A 22,405-nucleotide genomic window follows, 5' to 3' on the forward strand; every position below is an offset into this window, starting at 1 on the left:
TTTGAGGGGTTTACTTTGTCAATCCTCTTAAACCTGGTTAAATGTAAGAGTTTGACCAGGGAACATCAACCTTTTGGTTGAACTACTCACAAATCCTGTATGGACAAAAACTGAGAATGGGTCATGAGGAGACATGGCTTCATTTTAAAGGTTTACAAGGCTGGTTTATAAGACTGGCTTATTCCACTGATCCTAAGCAAATATTTGGTGAAAAAGTATTTTTTTACAATAATGTACACAGATAAAAGTTATGTAACTTTCTGAAAATAAGTAAACCAATATTTCTTTCAAATTTTATTTCATGTTAATACCATAAATATACAAAACTCAAACTATTCCACATGCAACAAAGGCCAGACAAGAGTGCATTGTTTTCTTTTTACATGTGATTGTTAATGGGGGATCAAATTTATTAACTTTACAAAATATACAGGTGTCCCTTTTTAATGAGTTTCTTCTCTGATTCAGTGAAATAACATGTTCACACGTCAAAAACACAGTTTTGTGTCAGAAAACTTCAAATACATCGTTCTGTACTGCCGACCAGCACACCCAAATACATCAAGAAATGACCCACTGTGGCATGGCTTCAAATAACAACTGTTAACAGTATCATGGAAATCATGTTGGTGTTTGTAGCAAAGAAAACTTGTGTAATATCTTAAAGTAAAACATGTCAAGGGAGCACATCACAAACAAAGATTTAAAAACAAATCCATATGGACATTTGGTAGATTTCTCACAGCTTTTCAGGACATAGAATAACACTTGAGGGAGATTTTATTTGCCTTTCATACCAATCCTACACACATCCCCATCCACACATGCACACCTCTTGCAGGGTCAAGTTGCAAAGTCATTGAACACTTTTAAATCTAGCTGATGCTATGATCATGTCATTACAAAAGCACACAAACATAATATATAATGTGAAATTAAACCAAACAAAACTGAAATGCAAACAACTTAAACCATAACTTACACCATAAATAAAAACATTTTTGTCTTTTGCAATACAACGTAAAACAAGAAATGTGCAATGAATTTAAAACAAGTATTTCGAAATAAAAACAATATTGTCGAGATGTAGGCTTATTCCACAACCAATTATTGATCTTTAACTTTGTAACAGTCACAGGAGTATTTAATCCACTATGATGTTCAGTCCATACATTTGTAATAACAGCAATACCAGCCATCAGTCATCTATCATTCACATCTTCAGACACTCGCCACCACTATAAGAGGTGCTAATGTAGACACAAATGTACCGTAACCCACGTCCATATTTCACTTCAGTGACAGTAGTCTGTAAAATTTAGTTCTAAATAACACTGTTATTATTGTATATAAATAAATGCTTCTTAGTGATATCACTGAATGGGCATTGAGTCCAATCCTCTGTTATCTTAACGTTCATTTTGCCTATGAAAGGTCTAATGTCAGCAATCCAATACTGACAGAGGATAAACAAATGGACTGACTTCGTCTGTAAAAATGAAAACGCACTGTTAGTCTATGTTGTGTAAATATACACAGTATCAATGTTTTTACTTGTTTATGTATGCAGGTTAATCTATAGAAAAAAACATAGCTTTACCACAGGTCATCTTCTGTAAGAAAAGGCAGGTCACTCTATGAATGAATGTTACGTGTCCTTTTCAACAGAAAACATGACAGCAGGAGGCCACGACCCGGCGGCTCTCAGATTACTAGCAGCGTTAGTTTTTAACTAAGTGTAAAGGGCTACAAAAACAACTGAGATGGAGCCACATGGCAGTCTGTTAATGTCATACATACATAATGAAAATATGAAAATGTCTCATGTTTTTCCCCTTTAGTGCACCAGGCCATTAAAGCATCTGACTGAACCTCTTTTAGGTTTGAGGTGAGAACTGGTGACCTGTAACAGAATGACCGCTACCTTGAGTGTGCTAAACATGCATGTGGTTATCATGCTGTCAAAGCCACAGACCCAGCCCACATTGCCAATCAAAGTAGCACACAAAGTGGCCATAATTGTTCAACTGACAGGTGTCATTAGAGCACTGCTGAGGGCTGCAGGCAGGTCCTTAAATAAGAACATACCAACATATTCTACTTATATGAATTACCAAGATGGTATTTGTCTCAGAATAGAAGCACATATTTAAGACAAGGTACAACTGACCTTTCAGAGTTCAATGACGAAGCGCTGGATTAAAAAAAAAAAAAGTCAAATAAGTCAGAGCCACAATTCTGAAGTACATATTCACACATAGGCCCAGCCAACATACGCTGTACTTTCGGTATGTGAACAAAAAAACAGAACTATGCGCAAAACACCATGATCAGATTATCACTTTTCATAACTCTAAACTGTATTAACCAGGCAGGAAGCTGTTTGGAGGTCATCACCATGGCAAAAAAAAAAAAAAAGTATGCTAGAACCTAACCTAACCTCTGCCTGATCTAACATCTCCTCAAGGTGACAGAAGAACAAGGAAAGCGAAAGAGTGAGAGTGAGAGAGTGCAAAATGAAATCCCACACACACTCAGAGCAAACCTTGAGTCACTTAGTGGATGAGTGGATGTTTCAAGGGATCTGAGCAGTCATCTGACTAAAAAGCAGACAGGAAGGATGTCAGATAGCTTTTACGGAAATTTGATTTAAAGTTAAGGTGAACAACTCTGGTTACTTTATCTGACTAACTTCTCTGTTATTTCTGGCTCTTTGTGCTTTTTAAGCAAAGTGCAGGGCAATCTTAGCATAACAACAATCATAAATAGAATCAATTTGATCTGAGAGCCTGCAAGGCCAGAGTTGTGCATCTCTAACTTTTGGGTGTTTTTTTTGTATATGCTTGTATGTGTGAGCATGTGTGCATGTATGCGGGTGTGTCAGTTTATGGCTGAGGTTTGAAGGCCCCACGAGCAGCATTGGATGCAGCATTAGCTGCAGCGTTGGCAGCCGCAGTCTGAACGGTCTTGTTAGACATGACCCCAGTTGCAAACTCCTGCTGAGCCTTCTCAAAACTAGCACCAGTGGTACGATACAGTGCGTGCACCTGGAAAGAGCAGAAAAAAAATGTTAGTTGGAATCATATCAAGTGACTTAAATCTACCGAAAGGCCTTTAGCAGCATTGAATGATTCAGTCAGGCAGATGTTTCACCTTCTGGCTAATCACAACACTGACTTTAGTCTCAACATTAGTAGTGAATTAAAATGTGTTTATTCTTGCAACCGTGATAGTGCCTGCTCACATTTCCTATCACGGTCAGTATGTTAGTCAGAGTACGTCTGTCCAATCTCCATTCAAACAATATAAACATGAATTAATAGTGCTTGTGTTGAAATCATTTGCGTCATTAGCCTGTTTTTAACCTTATTTTAATGGGCTGTGTCCCATAATCAGATGCTACTGTAGCGACTCAGGTAGAGTCTATTAAACATAGGAATCAGTGCTGACATCTTGGAGGCACTTTGTGATTGTGTTACCTTTTTAAACATAATGAGCGAGCCCACAGAGAGTGCAGTGAACAGAGCTGCAATCAGTAACATGATGATGCCCACTGGGATACTGGTGTTCAGACCAGTTAAAGCTGCGATCCAACCACTAGCAAAACAAAACAATGACAATGTGAGAGAACTTTAGTACACACTCGTGGAGGTACAGAATTAGTAAAAGCACAAAATACTCACCATGTTCCCCAGCCAGTGATGCCAATAGTTTGTAGAACGTGAACTCCAAACTGACAGATATAGACGAAGAAGAAGACAAAGAAGCGGAATGAACTGTCACTCCTGTAGTGGACACAGAGAACAAGGTAGAGAGAGATCAAAGTTTGGACAATAAAATAAAAGGCATTTTTTACAACTCCGTCACTAATTCATCCTTCATTAAACATGAATTTCTCTGTGAAAGTCTATCTTTATCCATGTCTTCACTTTGTACTCTCTTCCCATACAGCAAATGTATTATAGGGGAATTAGTGTAGGGTTAAAAAATTAAAATATGACAAAGAATGAGCTTCTACAATCCTCCAAAATATTTTTAAAGTCAACTGCCCACCTCTTTTTACTAGTTTCATACACGGTGGTTGTCCACAGAGACATGTTTCTGGTTCTTTCTAATGCTGCAGAAGGCAGTGCAATTTTCCAAGTATCTGCTTACCTGAAAGCCCCGTAAAGCGGTCTGTACCAGCAGACAAAAGAACAAGGGGTAAACAGCAGAAACCATAGCATGGCCAGGCCAAAATCTACACCGCGAGATGCATCCACACAGAACCAGGCCAGGCAGCCGAACATGTTCACAAAGAGCGTGCCTGCATGAACTGGTAGAAAAACAACAAAATATCTCTTTGTTTTCGAATGTGCTTGTGATAAATGAGCAGATGAAGCTTGTTTAATGACAAAGTGACTAAAATCAGATAGTTCTATGTAAAATCAGACATTGAGCACCTCCATATAGCCAAAAAGGCATGATCCTCATTTCATAACTATAGAAATAAAATGATAATACATTTTATGATTTATTTTATGTTATAAACTGTCATCTGTTCAAAATAGCAGAGTATTGGACGGTGGCTGGCTGAAGCTTCAACGAGCGCCCGCGACGTGGTAATGTGGTCGAGCGAGCTAGAGAGTGACTGAAGAGAGCGAGCGGCATTAGGTTTTCGCTGTTTCATCACTAGAAATGCAACTGTAGCATGCGTTTCACTAACGTTATCCACATTCCAGCTACAAAAGTCGTAAGTTAGAACGGAAGCACAAAGAGTCATTCATACCGCATCGGTGTAAACTGGCAGGTTTCAGAACATAACAGACCGGCGCGTTGCAAGTAGTTGCACGTTTCAACTCGTCTCGTCACAAATCTTTGGTCTGAACTGGGGCTTTATGTCTCTGCGAAGATTCAACTATGAGATTGGCAGTTGAATAGGGCTCCTTTGATCGAAGCATAGAATATTCAACTATTTGGGGTCCGCCCTAGTGGGTTCGTCTTGTAAACCAGTGTCTGATGGGAGTGTGTGGAATAATTAAAACAAATGACGCCGATAATATTACAATATTGTCCTTTTTGGGGTGTGTCAGATGATTCACTTACACATCCAAAGGTTGTACATGATCTTGACGGTCTTTTGGAACTCTACAGGAATGTCCACTGTAATATCATGGTAGAAACATGGGCCAACGGGGAGCTTCTCCGGCAGGGGAGGCCAGTTGTTCTTACGCCCTGTGTGGACAAAGGCAACAGTATTTAGATGATAAGCCATGTATAGTATCACTAAATGAATATACTATGAAGAATACTTATATAAAATGAGTGTGCAAGAATCAGAACAAAATTATGAATTACAAAAAATTTGAGTGAACTGAGAAATGTTTGTGACTTTTTATTATATTGTAAATGTCCTGAATAGCTTTAAAATTGGCCTATATATTTTGATGACTCTAATTAGGAATCTTTAGCATTTATTTATTTCAAAACTGATGCTAGCATAGTTTCTCCAATTGTCTTTTGACAATGTAGTGCAAAAAGCTCAAATTTTCATTTTGCATAGTACAACTTGTCTTTGCTCTGCTGGGAGCTCACATTTGTTTCATGACATGTTAACTGCTGTGTGTCTATGAGGCGGTCACATTTATGACATGAGGTATTTCGTAAAAAAAAAAATCATTTATTTGAAATGGAATCATTCCAAGTTTTGTGACTCTTGATATAACCATGACTTAATTCATTTAATCATTTTCTAATCTAAAATAACACTATTTTAAATTAAACTAAAAATTCTCAATTGCTTGAGCGCCTCATTTCCCCCCCCACTCTATATGCCTCATGTTTTCCCCCCTATTTTGTGTTTTTTTTTCCTATTGTCCAATCGAAAGAATTGAGAGGCGGGGCATCTGTGGTGGTGATGACAATTAATGGGAATGGTTGCCTAGTAACAATAAAAAATTAAATGAAGAAAGAAGAAGCAAGCTGCTCTTTTTAAAAAGGTAGGCTTCAACAAAAAAGGCTGATCGGTTCATCACAACCAAATGGTGTAGCTGCCATGGTAACCCATCAACTTTCCGAGTCTTAACACGGTGATGAATCCAGCTTTAAGGTAATAAACATTCAGACTCTGAAGTTGATGAATTAAGTGAGTGAATAAAGTGACTGACTGACCTCCCGCCGCTCCGTGGGACTGTAACTCTCTCTCCCGGCGATCAAGCTCTGCAGCTTTCTTCTCCAACTCCTCCTGCCTTCTTAATAACTCAGCCTGAGCACGCGCTTGGTCCTAACACAGACACAGAAATGCTCTTAAAAGTCACAATCCAACATCTGACAGGGGTTATTATATCTAATTGGGTAAGTAATGAAGGTTTTTTCCACTTAGGTAAGCTTAGAGGTGTGCTAGTTTGAAAAGGGGAAAAAAGGGGTTATGATTGGAAAAGCAATCAGCTACTGTTGTTAACTCACTTGTCTTCTTTAGTTAGTACTAAACTAGCTCTGAAACTGTACTATAAGAGGAAAGCTACAAGTGGCGAAAGGACATTAAATTAATTCACACTAATCAAGACAGTGACACAAAGGGGTAAGTAAAACATCAGATTGAAGACAGTACCTCATTATGCCGCTGTTGGGCCATCAGAAAACAGACGCATATATGAAGGACAAGAGTAAATGTGAACCGGAAACAAAGAGACAGAGTGTCTGTATACGTATGTGATTCTATTTTTTAATATATATATATATATATATATATATATATATATATATATGCATGTTTTGTGTGTAGTACCTGAGTCTGTTGCTGTGTGTAAGCTGGTGGCTCTTCTGTGGGCTTCATGATGGCAGGTTGTGTGTTCTGGGAGGGGGCAGGAGTAGCTTTGGGGGCATTCCCAGGGGCCGCCTGTAAACCAGCATAGACCTACTATATCAATATTTGTGCAATCAAAAGACAGACCCTGAATCAAAACGTTAATTAGGCCACAGTCATATTTTGTCAGTGAAATACTTTGTGTTGAGAGGTGGAGGAAGAGAAAAGGGGGTAGTGGGTAAAATGAGGTTAATGACTCAGAAGCACACAAACACATGCATGCACACACTCATCAATGCTGATGCTAGTTAAGCTGACCGTTCTGGCGTCTGTGAAGGGGTTGTACTCTTCCAGACCGCCAGGAGGGGCAGACCGGGTCACCTGCGTCACCGAAGGATCCTACAGGACAGAGAGGACCATGAAGGGTTTCAGGGGGGTAAAAATTCCAACCACAAAATCAAATAATTATAATTTGTATGAAAAACTCCAGCTGATCACACACTCACTGGGTCTATTCATTTCCATGTTCTAATCAGTTATTATTGTTGTGTTGACAACAGGTAATGTAGAGAGCAGGATGTACATGCAACACAATAAAAATGTTAATCTTTCAATATTCTTTGTGAAGTGGTCTTTCTTAATCTTGTGGTTATTTGCAACTCTATTGAATGGGATCAGGAGTAGGAGAAGTGGAAAATGCCACTAATTACATGCTTGCATGACAGGACAGTCTATGGTAGTCTATAGTGGCCCATCATGTGCCATGAAGAGCCAACAGTTGGTAGGATTTTCATTCCAACCCAGACTCCACCCACCACTGTTAACACACCTGCAGGGGAGGGACTCCACATTTAAATTACCCACTCAGGTGTCCTGTTAGGATGAAAACTAGCAGACTGTTGGTCATGGTAAAAGGTGAGACAGTTTAAAAAGGAGAATTAACTATTCTGTACAAAACTGTAGCACAAATAAGTAGTTTTCCGCGCGCACCTAGCACACTACTATGAAAAACAAACTAGTAGCTATATTCATAACTATCAGAATTTTTAGCATTTTTCAATTGAAATCTAGCTATCTCCTGTGTCACTCCACACTGAAATGAGTAGGAAGTCAATGTTTCAAGAGCATGTTAATTGTCAATATCGTGTGCGACGTTTATATGTGCAGTGTATTGAATTAATGCAAAGTTAAATTAATGTTAGAGCACTGCTGTGACAATATCGCTCCAATAACACGGTTAAATATCCTGCGTTCCGGCGAATTAGAAATAACCGTAACTTAGGCACACAATGTAACCGTAGCTAGGTACACAATGCTAACCAGCCGGTTAGCTAACTTATTTACAAGGTGTCAGCCATACATCTATGGGTGCCATCAGCAAATGTTTACTGACGGTGGGCAGAGCTAGCCAGCTAACATCGTGTCTTTGTTCTTAGTTGGCATAACGGTTATTACAACGTTGAAAAAAAAACACCAAAGCTAATCTTTCACAGCGTATTTTACAAAGTGAACAGCCACATAATGTATCAGTGTTGAGATAAATAGTGTGAATGATGATTAGCTATCTCGTTCTGGTACCTAGCCGTATACCACGGAAACGTTCTAGCTAAGACAGTTAGCAGACCCGGCCTCATTGGGCTTTGAAGCGTACGTTAGCTAGCTAGCTACCTGAAAGGGATTGCTGAAGTCCGGGTCTGCGAACGGGTTGCTGTCAAAATCGGACATCGTACAGCCTTTCTAATAACGGTTTCCTGTGTGTAAGGGCTCCCCGGTTCTCCAGGGAAGGTTCAGTCTCTTGATTTGACTGCCTCTCTCTGTTTGCCTGCAGTCTTCTCCGCCTCCTGCTGATGGAGACCCCTTGCTTAGCAAGCTAGCCACCAGTAGCACAAAAATGGCAGGACAGGATGCGTGATGAGCGGCATCTTCCTACGTCACTGTTTCAGCACCGCGGACAGCATGACGCCAGGACAGGTAGCCAAGCCATCAGGGCACAGTGTACTGTGAGATGAGGAGCATCTGCCCTTTGTGTCTCATATATAAAATTATAGTTTTTTTTAATACTCGAACACTGATGATTACATTTAAATTACAGAAATAAGCCCCTCTTCACTCATCATTTTCATTTGAGACATGGCCAGGTTAACGTGAGTGAGCCCTGAGGGCAACATTTTATGTTGGGCTCGATTGACCTCCACCCCCATCTCCCATCTTCTGTGAAGGGTGTAGGTACCTACACTGCCCACAAGTTTTCAAGTACAGTGCACACAGCACTACTTGGCAGTTTCATTATTTACCCACAGACACAAAAATCAGCCAAACCTCATGTGCTGAAATACTACTGCCTCATCCCACATTAGGGTTGGGCGATATGGAGAAAATGAAATATCACGATATTTTTGACCAAATACCTTGATATCGATACCGCAACAATATTGTAGTGTTGACTATTGGTGCTTTCACAAAATATTTACACAATGAGATTTTTGATAAATAATCATCAGTAATGTGGATATAATGACTAAGTGGGTAAAGGCAAATAATAGAACAGCTGGAACAGTCTAGTAAGTTCAGAAAATGACATAACATTACTGTAATGCAGCCTTTAAAACCAGGATAACAGTTGTGCCATATTACGATATCCAAAATTTAAGATGATATCTAGTCTCATATCACGATATCGATACAATATCGATATATTGCCCACATTTTCTGTGTGTCAGTTTGTTTGTGGTAATATAAGTAATAGGTAATATAAGCAGGCTTTTTATTTAAGGATTTGTCTAGTATGTGCACAACACAGGGCCCCTCTATAGGACAGCACTACAAGATTATTTAATAACACAAGATCCACTTTAGTTGATATTTTACCTTTTTAGTGGTGCAAATTCTCTAACAAATGCATTTGTGCAAGTTGCCAAAAACCAACTGACATTCAACCTGAGGGGCTTTTGGTCAACCTGAGGGTCTTGGACCCCCTGGCAGTTGCCCACTTTGCCCTGTTGGTTCCAGCCTTGAGTACAGGTTTTAAAGTATTTGTACATAACTTATGTATTGCCATTCTTATTCTACTGTTTACTTGTACTATACCATTCAGATGGAATATTGCATTTGTTTACTCTACTAAAATGTTTTGACAACTGCAGTTACTTTGAAGATTGAGAGTTGGATATGAAATATATGCATAGCATAAATGAGTGTATACCATTTAATAATAATCCCAAAATACAATACACTCAGACAGGGAAGCACATGTTGCTCATAATGCTTCTCTGGTTATATTTAAGAAAACTTTTGAATGCAAGACTTTTACTTGTAATGCAGTATTTTTTTACATGCTCTCAACACTTCTTTCATCATTGCGTGCCTGTACTCAATATACGTAGTGCTGTGAATGGAATTTGTTATACTTTCCATATCCAAAAGATGTCAACTTAAATTTTTATTCATTGCGTCTTTCTTTTACCATCTCAATCTTTGTTTCTCAGACACACCCTCTGAACATTTTTTTTAAAGAATCAAACTTTACCAACCCCAAACCACAGATGAAACTAAAAGGCACCAAAATGGGCTTAAGGTTTGACAAAAATCAAACAAAGAAAATGATTCCAATATTCTGGTCAGATTTTTACATCAGTTATTATACTGTTCATGTAATGCATACTGTACTGTATGCACTCAACATATTATTTGAGGTCATGTAGGTGAAATACCAGAGCAATCTTCTCCACTTAATGATTATGATGAATATTGTGTCTGCTGCTCAGTTGGTCTCTTGCCTGTGCGAAAGAGCTGGAGAGGCAAATCCAGACTGCTTATTTCATGATATGTAACACTGACCCCTTTCTCAGCAGCAATCCCAGACAATTTACTGGAAATCATTTGTATTTCACTCATCCCTATAAGAAGTAACAGATCGTGTGTGTGTGTGTGTGTGTGTGTGTGTGTGTGCACGCGCGCGCGTCTGTGCGCGTCTTTGTGTGCGGTGCGTGTGTGTTTTTCCACATTGGCTTTGAGGTTCTGTTAGTTGCCCAAAATGGCCACTTGGGGGAGCTACTATCCAATAGGTCTCCTCACCCGTTTAGCAGAATCCTTTCTCATTTGCCATCAATTTATTTTCATTCAAACAAAGGGTGACCATGTGAAGAACATCACATCAGTTGACAGCCTGTAAATGTGATTTAAACATTTAAGCACCATTTACTCAGATTAAGTTTCAATTGACGAACAAATGCTATTAGGTGGAAATCTTACAGTATGTGGTAAATGACAGAGGTTAAAATATTCCCTTTTATTGTTTGAATCCTATTGCTCACTTTTAAACAAAGGCACTGTGTTGGTTTGATATTGGCCTAACACCTAATACCTTTAACTTATACTAATGCCTTTGTGTTAATAAGTAACTAAGTACCTTCATACTCTGCTAATATGCTCCTTCTGCTTTATGTACTGTACCTATATAATGTTTTGCATTGATAGACTCTAGATAAACAAACTGTGGATTCATTACAATTCAACTGCTGTCCACAAACACACTCACACACACACAAACACACACAAAATGAGCATTGGTTCCTTCCCTAATCTTGTATTAATGGACCCAATCACAGACTCTATGAATAATCAATGGCCAGTGGTCTGCAACCGCAGTGCTGAGACCTTGAGTGAAACTGAATTTTCCTAATAAGACACACACGCACGTACACTCACACCTTGAGGCCCTAATAAGCACTAATGCACTGTGGGTTGAGAATACGTCGCATGGTTTGTTTGCTTCAGAATGTGAAAGATAAACATGCTGGGCAACTTGTGTGTACGTATGTACTGTATATATGTGTGTGTGTGTGTATGAAGAAGAATAGTGTGAAAGCAGGGACCTGTCGGTCCTAGCCCACTCTGTCTTGCCTTTCTTATACTGCTTTCCACAGATGACTGTGAGGAAACAACCGCTTTGGCTAATAGCTGCTACATTAGTCTTTTAACCAGCTGGTCATGGCCATTTAGAAATGTTCATTAGGTCGCTGACCAGAGTGGATAGGTGTGATAGTTCACTCCCCACTGTTGACTGTAGGAAGACAAAAAAAAAAGACAGAGCGGCAGACAGACAGACAGACAGACAGACAGACGGAGAGGGAGAGAGAAGCAATTTACTGGCCTGCACCGACCAAGTGTTAAAAGCCGCAGATGCAATTATCATCATATTGCCCTGAATAAGAACCTTGTGCATAATTAGATCTCATTAAGGTCTATGAGTGTTATTTTAGGGCCCTGAAAAGGTTAGTTAAGCAGGACTTGATATTATGGGTTATTAATGCTGCAACATCTGGTGCCATTCTGGCAATAGTCTAATAGTTGTCTGAACGGGCTGGAAAATACAGCATTGAACAAATGTTACGACCATATAGTAAAATGCATTATTCCTTTATATCTATGTAAACGGCAATATAAATAGATACTCTATATAAATATGTGGTAATCTATAGCTTCATATATGTTGTCTGTATGCATGTGAATATGTTTGTGCTGGTGACCAGTCAGAGCACATTACACACCGCAGAGGGAAACGGTGCTCTGTCGCCGGAAAAGCGATTGATTCTCCATTTCCATATTAATGAGCAGATTTGTTAAGAGCCTGCAGGAGAGGGAGAAAATAACAGGGTCTTCATAGGGCACGACATTTATAAATAAAGCTGATGCAGAGAAAAATGGAAATTAAACCTTTTAGTTTAATAAATTTGAGGCGTCCGCAGCAAAGCGAGCGATTTGCATTTCCATTTGTGGCCAAATAATGAGAGTGCCGGTCCATGATGAGCCTGCTAGTGCTGCTTTTTGGTCTCAAACAGTCAGTCACTCCAGCGTGCAGCCCTCCACATCAATGTTATTAGCTCAGGCCTGTTAACTCTGCTACTTGGTTTTCTAAGATTATTTGATGAACTAGAGTTTCCTATTGTCACTGAATGAGGAATAGGATTAGACTCAAAGTAAAATGTATATTTTAGCTATATCTTTTTCCTTAAATATTCAACATCCTCTATACATTCAGTTGTCACTTTAAAATGATCCTTTGTTGTTCTAAAACAACCCTGTCAAAAAGAGTCTCTGTCTTTCGCTCTGCCTCTCTCATAAACACTTGGACTTAAACATACAACACGCGACTCACACGCGCACACACACAAAGCATCACTGATTGAATTTATTGGGGAATGGATGTTGACTAGACCACTCCAAGTAGGCTAGATTGTTGTTGTTCTCAGATTGACAGACAGACCCAGAGCGGCTGATTGAAAGTGCCTTTTAGCTTGCTCTCACTGTATATTTGATTTGGCAAAATGGAAGGGGAGTCCAGTCTTTTCCCAGGATGCAAACACAAGTCCCTGTGTTTATGTGGGTGTGTGTGTTTGTGTATTTGTGCGTGCCATGCGCACATTGACTAGTGGATGCGTTAGTGAATGCTGCATAAAATATACCCCTTTCAGGTATTAATTGAATAATGCAAGCACTCCTCTTGTCAGCCATCAAGTGGGCCACTTTCTCAGTGGCCTGTGCTGCTCTTCTTGCCTGTGAATTATCTAGATTTATCTGTGTTGTTCCAGCCAATGGATGCCATTTGTTCCAAATGTTTGACATAAACATGCAAAGAGCAGAGGCGTGCACTCATAAAATAAGCTTCTAGACTGTTGTTTTACAGCCCAAAGGGACCGAAAGGGGGGAGCTCTCAGCCTATCAAATCATGTGGAGCTCTTGCAGAGCCAACGGCGTGTTAAAGTTCTCTTTCAACCAATGATGTGATGAAAAGGAACAATTGCCACCATAAAGAAAGAAAGGAGGAGAGGGGAGAAAAGGAGCATGGAGGAGAAAGACAGAGTGCTCTAGGAGGAGGGAAAGTGCAGTTGGAGGAGAGATGTGCAGTGTTCTGCTAAATATGCATACTTATTTTCAATGCCTTTAATGGGACACATCTCATTGGGTGCCTTATGTCTGCTTCCAAACTATAAAAGATATTTAGCTTTGCACCTGCAGGAAATTCCCCATATAAAGACAATATTGGCATACGGAGGCATTGCTGAATCTGCTCTATGCTTTCTAGTGCTGTTAAGACAGCTATGGTATTAATGCAGCTTGAAAAGAATAAAACTGATTACTTTAGATTTATATATTTTTGACTTTTATTTTTGTGCGGAAGTGATAAGAGAATAAAACTAATCAGGATATGTCTTAATTTAAGTGCTTCAGTTTTTATTGAGGTAGAAATTCCAGTCAGATGTTATCTATATTGTGTGTATGGATTAGACTCAGGTGTGTGTGTGCATAGGTTTGTGCAGGGGTGTATGTTGTGCACATTGAGGTTCGATTTGCTGATTTAGCCCCTTTCTAATTTTCCACAAGGTAACATTTGCCTTACCTATGCCATCTGTATTTATTATCCACCTGAATATGTTTGTCTAAGGATATCAATAATCATAAACAAAGCCATGACTCTTTCACCTCTCCCTCTGCATACCTCTCTCGATATCTCCGGCTGTCTCTCATACAAGGCTGCTCTCATCTCGTACTCTGATTGCAAACAGTTTACATACCGTATTTCAACATGTAATTGGTGAAAAGCAAACATTATCAACCCTAGTTTCAGTCAAACTATGTGCACACATGCAGTACATAACCACACACATAAATTCACACACACTGTGCCGTGGCTCATGCCTTGACTGAGTGTGTGCTCTCCTATTACAGACAGTAATTACCGTCAGTCACCCTGTGTGTCCATAACAAGCCAGCATAATGCCCTAATCAGGCCTGGATTAATCCAACCCTCTCTCTAATCACTCTAAAAGTGATTTATATTGTTTTTCCTGTTCGGAACAAATGAAATCTGTAGCCTAAATTAATACTGGCTTTTCATCACTGGGAAGTTAAAAAGCCAGTTACCATCACATTCTTGTCATTAACGCTGCGTCTGAGGAGATGCGTACATGCACACACACACACACACGTGCTAACATTCGATTTAAGTTGAAAGGAAAAAATATATAATGTAATATTCCATTAACTTGGCAAACTAATAACATTAGTCTTCTGCTGAGAAAGGCTTTCAGACCACGCAAATGGGGTCATCAGAAGAATAACAAAAATGTTATTGCTACTATTTTATATTACATATCATGCTTTGATTTAATAATTACAATCTTAAAATGGTTGCTGATGCATTACTTTTACATTAGCCACGAATTGCCAGACCTATCTCCACAGCGCTGTGTCAGCACTAGAGTAAGGTCTAGCTACACCGCCTATCTATTCTGGGATAGGGAAAAATGCTCTGGCTTGTTTTTATTTCTTAAAACCAATCACAACCGTCCAGGCCAGCGCTAAGCCCCGAATGCAGCAACAGTCCCCTTGCATAATAGAAAGCGGAGATAGCGGAAGGTGAGGGACATGCAAGATGTTAGGCTTTATCCCAGCAATGTTTGTCCGTTGAGCCAGTCAACTTTTACATTGTACAATTGAATCCAAGCTTTAAATCAAGTGCACAGAGTTTATTGGCCAGCCTCCTGTATGTCAGCACAGGGATATTTTTGCCCTGTAATGGACATGAAATCGTTTTTTTTATCCATCTACCAATTATTCTGATAAAAAATGCTCTATATCATGCTGTACAAGTCATTTGTCAAATTGTATCAGCCACAATCTTGCAATTTCTTGGTCCGGAGCTCTCATTTAAGAAAGCATGCCTCCTATTTTGGTCCATGCCTCCTACTTTGTTCATTTCCATTGTTAAACAAATCAATTCCAACCCTGACTCACTTCCCATTGTTTTTCATTATGAAGAACGAAGGCCGGACACGAATCATAACAGAACCCTGAAATTTCCTGCTCACAACTCAGTTTGTGCTCGGAATACAAACCAACTCACAAGACGCACATTTAACAAATGCAAATTGTGTGCCAATCTGGTCGAGCTATCTGGGGCTCCTGGTTCCATATTCATTTCCTCCACCCAACTGTTCACAAACTCTAAAAACAATCCTGGGGTTAACCTGAGAGGGATAGGAAATGGAGGTCTGACAGTGTCCACTATCTCGCTCTCTTTTCTTCTCCTTTATCTCTTTCTCGTCCACACGGTCTCTCACCTTTGCCCCCCTCTCCTTCCTCCCCCCTCTTTTCCTTTCAGTCCCCTCTCCCCTGTTCTCTTCATGCTGTGTAATTCTCATCTTACACACTCTGTTGCTCTGGACTATGAATAATGCATGGTGTGTGAGAAATCCTCAATCTCATGCTTGGCTCCCAGCGAGCATTATGGAGCTTGCATCTCTATTACGGAGATGAATAGGAGAGAGGGGAATATCGCATACTGTAGGATACGCTCTAACCTCATTGTTTGTTTTTCAGCATTAAACCTCCAATCTGGGATTTCTTTAAGTACATATGAATAATAAATATACAAGAAGAGGCCTTGCTGATTAAAAAAAATATCGTCAAAACTTTTATAATCTAACATATCGTTAACATTTTCCTCCAGTGTCACAACACCAATAGATATGAACAAGAGCAACCCATTTACAGCTTCAGAATAGATTTAAAATGCATGCACTTGTATCCTGCCAGCCCTTGAAAAATAATATATTTTCAGTTATTCAATTTTTATTTTTTATTTATTTTATAGAAAATTACTTTTAATTCAATCAAATAATGCTATAAAAGCAGTTCCATAACATTTTGCTGTGGTGTGTGTCAATTCTACAGGGTTTTCATTTTTACTTTACTTTCATTTTTAAATCTATTTGATTGAAATGATAAGATGGCAACTACAGGGACAGAATGCATTTATAGGTACAGGAGTCTAGTTGGGAGCTTGTGTACATGAATCTCTGTCTGTTTATGGTCCTACCTTTTGGAAATGAATTTCTGGCTGAAATACTGCAAATTCCGATAAGCAGAATCAATTTGCTGCTCACAGTGGGGGAAAAACATACATTGTAGAAAGTGTAAACCCACTCAAAGTGATTGAGCTATGTGAACTTCAAACCGTTACAATAGTTTTAAAGTGGACATATTATGCTTTTGCGTTTTTTCTGTCATATCTACAATCTTATGTCAGCTTTTCGTGTTAAATGTGGCCATAATATAAATAATGAGGTAAACATATTTTAGAGAAATCCCTGTGAGCTAAAGCGTTCAGATTAGGGCTGCACAATTAATCGAATTTTAATCACGATCACGATTTTGGCTTCCCACGATCAAATTTGTGTGATCGAGCGATATTTAAAATGCGTCATTCCCTTCATAGAACAGTTTTTGCAAAGCCAATCTAGCGCTCCATAAACCACTGTCTGATCACATGTCTCCATGAGCCAATCAGAGCTGTTCCCTGCCTGCACCGCGCAGCTTAGTTTCTAGATGTAGACAGTCACAGAGGACAGAGTAACGTGAGGAAAATTCCACAACAGGTAACAGTCGGTCATCATAAGCCGGTCACGATGTTTACCAGTTTACCAGTAAACGCAACATTTTGTCCCGGCTGTGTTGTTTTTCAGACAACAGCAGTGACCAGTGCTAGTTTGTGTCTTTTAGCTCATAGCTTTAGCAGCAGACTGTTGGACGTCCCGCTGTTGGAATCCTACAGTGAAATACAGACACACTACACTGTTTAGCAGTCAGCATTTTAGCTGTGTTTAATCCAGTTACTACTTTGGCTAACGGTACCTGCTGTATAACGTGTCATTAGTGTTTACTAGCGTGACATTCAGCGATGTTTATGTTGCCTCTAACGTGGGTTTCGGAGCATCAGAGCGCAACGCAGACATGTAAGTGGCAGTGTAATGAGCCACAGAAATCCGCGTAGCTATTTCGTCTGGTAGATACCAGGCACCACATGCGCCGTTAACGTGAACAGAAAATTGCGTTGCCTGTATCTTTCACGGCAAACATGCATGTGTGGAAAGCGGTCGCACAACAGCTGAAATGGCATACTCCTTCACAGTATCCTTCAATAAAGGAGGAATGTAGCACAATATGGATGTATTAGTAGGAATGTAGCACAATATGGATGTAAAAGCAGTTATAATTATATAATAAAATTTGTTTTGGCTAAAATCAACAAATAATCGTGATAATTAATCGTGATCTCAATATTGATCAAAATAATCGTGATTATCATTTTGGCCATAATCGTGCAGCCCTAGTTCAGATTTCCCACTGTTCTGAACGCTCCAGTTTCAACAGTTTTCTCTACTCTCGGCTGGGTGACACGTAACACTTAGCCGGCCTTCTATGGGACATGAGATTGGTCATCTGCTCCTGTCAGGAACTACTGGAGTCTTTTGTTTTTTTAAGCTGCTGCAGTGTTAACATTGTCGCATGTAGCTACATGCTTTTAAATGAAACATGTTTAATTCTCCCCAATTTCGGGTCGCATTATTGCTGAAACATGTCCGATTGGGTAGTATTTGGTTCAGAAGCCTTTATCTGCGATTTTTGAAGGTAGAAAGTGCTGCTTCCTTCCACTACAATTGAACGTTAGACTACTGCTAACTATTAAGTAGCTGCATGCTAATGCCAGATATCTGGGACGTGTCCGGTTGTGTATTATTTGGTTTAGAAGCCTTTATTTGTGATTTTTCACGGTACAAAGTCCTGCTATATAGTACGTTGCTGTAACTATGAAACAAAATTGGAGCGGAGATTCCAGAAAACACGCTGGCCAATCAGAGCAGACTGGGTTTTTTTTTCGGGAGGGGGGCTTAAAGAGAGAGGTGCTCCAACAGAACCTCTCAGACAGAGGGTGCACACAGGAGCAGCAGCCATGGGCAGTATGAGAAAGTGTTTTTTGAACATTAAACCATGTAAATGTGTCCTAGTACAAACACAAAATACAAGTATGAACCTGAAAATGCTATTTAATAGTTCCCCTTAAAGCTTTTTTGAAAATCTTTCCCACTCTGTTGTCAACCTCTTCTTATTGATTGACATCACTAGCCACTCAAAGTAACACAATTTTTGTTTGCTGCTTCCGAGCAAGCGTCATGCATGCCTTATGTGTGTGTATGTGTTACTGTGCTGTGTGAGCCATGCTATGACATACACCCATGTTTTATGGAGTGTGTACATGCGATAAAAGCACTGAAGAGTTAAAGTGCTTTTCTACCATGCTTAAAGCCATGTGTCAGCACTAGACCACTAAATCCACACAATTCCCTTGAACAGTTTCCTTTCCTCTGATAGTCTATCATTCCTCTGTTTCAGGTGGCTGGCCACTGTGGCTGACAGGGCCGAGTCCTTGAGGAGATCATGTGTCTGTGGAAAGTACAGGACAAACACTGATGTTTGAGCTTTCAAACCAATGTCTCCACTATTGCCTCTTTCCTTCTGTCTCGGCTGTGTTTCATTCAGTGTCCCTATGACAGAGCTCCATGGCTTGGCACATGATTTTGCATCGTTGGAGTGCTTTGAAGTATCCTATACATTGTCTGGAATCACTAATGTTATTCATTCTGTGATCATGAGTGTAGTTATCCTTTCTGATGCTCTGGAATATGTTTCTTATATTTCACCAATCTTTTTATTTTCCATCTTTATGATCTTCTTCACCCAGTATCTTGCATCATTTGTAATATAAAACAAGGATAGAGAATATTATGGATTAAAAACCTCCCCATTATTCCATGGTGCTGAAATCTTAGAGAAATATGCCTCCCATTTTGGTAGACATGGCTTACTCTTTCTGTCTTTTTCGTGCCCATTTTGGATGATGCCCAGATGAATCACAGTAATGACCTGGGCCCTGTGCTGCAGCACTGCTATGAAATTAATATTTAAGGAATGGAGAAATAGGGCAAATAGATGAGAATAGGAACCCGATATTCACTCTTGGGTACTACGTGCTCAGGCAGAGGCACACACACATACATGCACTCCTATATACTGCACACAGAGCCTGACAGGCAGGCTATTATCCCCCAGCCCGGGCTGCCGTAATTGGCTATCGCTTTTTACAAATGTGGCTCCGTCTGACTCGCATATCAGCTCCCATCTCATCAACCGTGTAGGGGTCACCATGTCCGTGCTGGTGTGTGTGGTGGTGTATGTGTCTGTATATGTGCATGTATATATGTAGGGGTCACTGGTGTGCCCATCCCTCTCATGTCTCCATTTCACATGCTCATTTATGTCCATGCTAAACGAGCCAGCGGGTGCTAAGTGTGTCAGTGGTTGACTCCTCTTTAGCAGTGCCGGAGTATTTAGCCATTAGTCTGCTAATAGCATCAAGATCATTCCAACACCGGCTAGCTGATGATGAAATATTAGCTTAGCTCAGGCCATCATTAGTTAGTCTGGGCTTGCCATGGAGGTCAGGTTTATCTTATTTCTCACACACAGAGATCAAACCAAGTTATTAACTGAATGTGCAGATTAATTTGTTAATGCTGTCAGTTTGTGAAAAAGCATTTTTTTTTTTACAAAGCATACTGCAGCTTAAATCAGCTGCTTTCATTATCAAAGCTTTGCTTTACTTTGCTCTCCACAGTTTTTATTTTTTTTATTTTTCTTGATGTACTTTTTTGTGGCATTTTTGCCTTAATTTACAGTTGACACTGACAGTGTGGAGATAGAAACATGGTTAGAAGGAGGGGTGCATGACACGCAACAGATGTCCCCCAGCTGGAATAGGACATTGCAGTCATATGGTTCATGCGCCCCACCCTTTAAGAGTTAACAGTAATGTAGCTATACCAGCAATATTTTGTGTAGTTTATTTTTACGTATATTAATATATTTTTATGTATGATTTTAAACATTGTGTAAACTTTTATTTTTTACTGTAAAAGTATGGATGGTTTTTAAACTGTCTTGATTTAAGATGTATGCAATTCAACTTATTTGTAAAATTAGGCTTCATTCAAAATGTCAGAATACAGATAAAAAGCCAAGCATCATACGATCTGTCACCTACAGTAAGATCACCAGCATAATATAGTCAAATATACTAACATCAATACAAATGATCTGTATCAATAACATGACCATATATATTACATTAATTAACAATTAACAACCTAACTTGAGTATTTAAAGATCTCAATATGTAATTATCTTCATATAATAAAACCAAGAGCTGAAAACACTTCACTGCAGTTTAAAACTCACTGATTATAAATAGCAGTCAATACTAAACCATAATATGTAACCTGCATGTCGTCCTGGATCTTCTACACCTTGCTTTGCCTTGTCAAGCTGACATGTAGTGGACACAGCAGAAACTATCTTTTATAATGCAATCACAAGTGTGATGTTGATAATATGTTTAGGTAGTGCATCTAATTCCTCTGAAAACTTCATAGGTCACAGCTTTCACACTGACGTAATTGCACGATGTGAAATGTTATGACTTATGAAGGACACAATGAAAATAACTGACTTATGAATGGACCACCTCTCATTTGTGTCTACAGGTGTGTGGTTTTACTTTAAGAAGAGTCCCTAAAGTCATAGCATAATTACTTTCCCACTAGGCGGGGCTCTGGAGCTGAAATTACATCATGCATAATGGGGTTGATTTAAACCTATATTCGAGAAGGCAACTGCTTGCCTATCATACTCTTGCACCTTGTTAATCCTTAACCAATGAATTAACCCTCATTACCAGTGTTTGAATATAGATGAGCCCTCTCTCTCTCTCTCTCCCGCTCTTCCTCTGAATCTTCTCCCCTCCATCCCGTTCTTACCCTCCATCTAGCTTTTCTGTGATGGAGGACGTCTAGGGTCAGTGATTCTGTCCTGTGTCGCCCCTGATAGTTCCTCCTGCATTCAGATTATTCTGACCTTAGATCAGCCCCATCAGCTGACCACTAAAGCACTTTAAACCGCAACCTATCCAACAGCCAGCTGCTCCCCACAGAGATTGCCTCATGTCTCTCAGCTTGTTTGTTTATCTGTCTCTGTCTCGTATGAACAGAGGGAACAGTGCTACTAAAAAGGAAACCGTGAGCAAATGCTCTTTGGCAACGCTTCAATTTCAAATGACAAAGTAGAAACAGAGGGCTGAGCACTGGTGTGAGATGAGCTTTATCCTCAGGTGTCTTTTAAACCTGGCCTCCTCTAGTCTGTAAATAACATGCCTCAGCTCCACTTTGAACACGAGAATCAAGGGCTCTCGGCCAAGATTTGGGTAGAGGAGGGTATGTATGTGATTGTGTGAGGCAGTTTTATAAAGCACATGACTCAAGAATTTGCTCCTGCCGTAAATGCGTGGGTTTGATTTTCTTAGTCTTAAAATCCAATATGTTTGGGAACAGTATCTATTGGATCACAGTTTTATTGATCCCGGTGTAGCGGAGGTATTTTCTAATGATCGTATTTGATTGACACCTGGCACCTAGTTACCCTTCGCTGCAACCAATCTTTCAGACCAATGACCAGAAGCTAAACGCTAAAAATACCATGTGGAGATCATTTGTTTCACACATTTACAGAAGATGAAAATTAATTTATGAATGGTATTTTCTACACAGATACACAATTGCAACGTTTCCTAGTCTTTTTGGCTGTGCATCCTGTGAATGGTGGCGTGCCTGTGCTCCTGCATCCAGATGAACGTCCGGCCTTATTGTGTGTGACCTCCGTCTCTCTGGA

The 22,405-nt window shown here is 39.7% G+C and overlaps 1 protein-coding gene and 1 long non-coding RNA gene across 3 annotated transcripts in view; one reads left to right on the forward strand and one right to left on the reverse strand.

The window, feature by feature from the left end:
• Positions 1-281: 281 nt before the first annotated feature.
• Positions 282-8,708, reverse strand: LOC120560926 (secretory carrier-associated membrane protein 1-like). Of its 2 annotated transcripts, XM_039803817.1 has the most exons (10): positions 8,453-8,708; positions 7,103-7,183; positions 6,767-6,877; positions 6,590-6,601; positions 6,151-6,262; positions 5,086-5,214; positions 4,156-4,315; positions 3,684-3,785; positions 3,480-3,597; positions 282-3,047 (listed from the first exon to the last, which is right to left on the reverse strand). In XM_039803817.1, exons 1-10 carry the CDS (start codon positions 8,507-8,509, stop codon positions 2,886-2,888), a joined length of 1,044 nt encoding a protein of 347 aa, XP_039659751.1. In that variant the 5' UTR covers positions 8,510-8,708; the 3' UTR covers positions 282-2,885. The 2 variants fall into 2 exon arrangements, with proteins under 2 accessions (XP_039659751.1, XP_039659752.1); XM_039803818.1 differs by lacking the exon at positions 6,590-6,601.
• Positions 8,709-17,173: 8,465 nt separating this feature from the next.
• The window catches only part of LOC120560927, a 33,980-nt gene continuing 28,748 nt past the window's right edge, over positions 17,174-22,405 (forward strand). Inside the window, exon 1 of the long non-coding RNA XR_005639536.1 lies at positions 17,174-17,223. This is a non-coding gene — a long non-coding RNA (uncharacterized LOC120560927). The remainder of the gene's footprint in view (positions 17,224-22,405) is intronic.

The sequence above is a fragment of the Perca fluviatilis genome, chromosome 6, assembly GCF_010015445.1.
Source record: "Perca fluviatilis chromosome 6, GENO_Pfluv_1.0, whole genome shotgun sequence".
NCBI lineage: Eukaryota > Metazoa > Chordata > Actinopteri > Perciformes > Percidae > Perca > Perca fluviatilis.